This window comes from Sceloporus undulatus, unplaced genomic scaffold (genome assembly GCF_019175285.1).
Source record: "Sceloporus undulatus isolate JIND9_A2432 ecotype Alabama unplaced genomic scaffold, SceUnd_v1.1 scaffold_33384, whole genome shotgun sequence".
Lineage (NCBI taxonomy): Eukaryota > Metazoa > Chordata > Lepidosauria > Squamata > Phrynosomatidae > Sceloporus > Sceloporus undulatus.
The window spans coordinates 1-1,233 of record NW_024836296.1 but is presented as its reverse complement, the minus strand read 5'-3'; the positions used below and the strand labels follow the sequence as shown (position 1 = coordinate 1,233).

The 1,233-nt window shown below is 51.5% G+C and overlaps 1 protein-coding gene across 1 annotated transcript; it reads right to left on the bottom strand.

Annotated features, from left to right (window-relative positions):
* Positions 1–16: 16 nt before the first annotated feature.
* Positions 17–838, bottom strand: LOC121918769 (phospholipid transfer protein C2CD2L-like). Its single transcript, XM_042444759.1, has 2 exons — positions 653–838; positions 17–295 (listed from the first exon to the last, which is right to left on the bottom strand). The coding sequence occupies exons 1-2, from the start codon at positions 773–775 to the stop codon at positions 17–19; spliced, it is 402 nt and encodes a 133-aa protein (XP_042300693.1). The 5' UTR covers positions 776–838.
* Between the last annotated feature and the right edge of the window lie 395 nt (positions 839–1,233).

Genomic DNA, 1,233 nt, shown 5'->3' with positions numbered 1-1,233 from the left:
ACCATGTTGGACCTTCCTATCCAGAACTGGATGGGCAAGACCCCCCCAACTCCTCACTCATGGAAATTAGTTTCAAGACAAGGTCATGGGCGGGGAGGGAGAGAGGAAGAAATGGACATCCCCCATGGGCAAATTGGCCAGATGCCCTTCCCACCCCCCTTTCTTCCCTGTCAACCAGACCTGGAGCCTCTTCGGATCCCAGGTGGAGCCCACAGAGGTTCTGGAGCAGCAGCTTGGGTACCACAGGAGCAGGCGAGCCAGACAGAGACCCCGGGAAGAGCTTGTTACAAGATGACTGTGGAGGAGAAATACATGGCAGGAAAGACAGTCAGCAAGCAGGAGGCCAGACACAAGGAAATGCATGAATCCTCATCCCATAGGTGCAGCCAGGCATGGGAAACTCACATGGTGTGGATCCAGGCTATTTGGAGGACCATATCTCCCTATAGTAGCCCACCTGGACTCCACAGCCTTCAGGGGATGCCCTTCTCTCAATTCCACCACCTTCTCAAGTATGTTTGGTAGGAACACAGGAGAGGGCCTTCCTGGTGGCCTTTCCCAGGCTTTGGAACCCTCTTCAGTGCCTCTGCCCTCCCTGAAAACCCAACATTCACATCACCATCCCCACACATAAGCACACACGTGTCCTCACCAGATTGCCACCTGTGACATAGGCCTTCATATTGACCATCATGGCTGGCTGGGTGCTGATCAAAGAGTCTTCAATCAGGTCCTTTATAGTGGACTGGTCCACTTTCAAATCATTTTCCTGCATAGAATCATAGAATCATAGAGTTGGAAGAGACCGCAAGGGCCATCCAGTCCAACCCCCTGTCATGCAGGAAATCCAAGTCATAGCATCCCCGACAGATGGCCATCCGGCCACCGTTTGAAGACCTCCAAGGAGGGAGACTCCATTATACTCTGAGGAAGTTTGTTCCACTGTCGAATAGCCCTTACTGTCAGGAAGTTCCTCCTAATATTGAGGTGGAATCTCTTCTCCTGGAGCTTGCATCCATTGCTCCGGGTCCTAGTCTCTGGAGCAGCAGAAAACAAGCTTGCTCCCTCCTCAATATGACATCCCTTCAAATATTTAAACAGGGCTATCATATCACCTCTTAACCTTCTTTTCTCCAGGCTAAACATCCCCAGCTCCCTAAGGCATTCCTCATAGGGCATGGTTTCCAGACCTTTCACCATTTTAGTCGCCCTCCACGCTCCAGTTTCTCAATG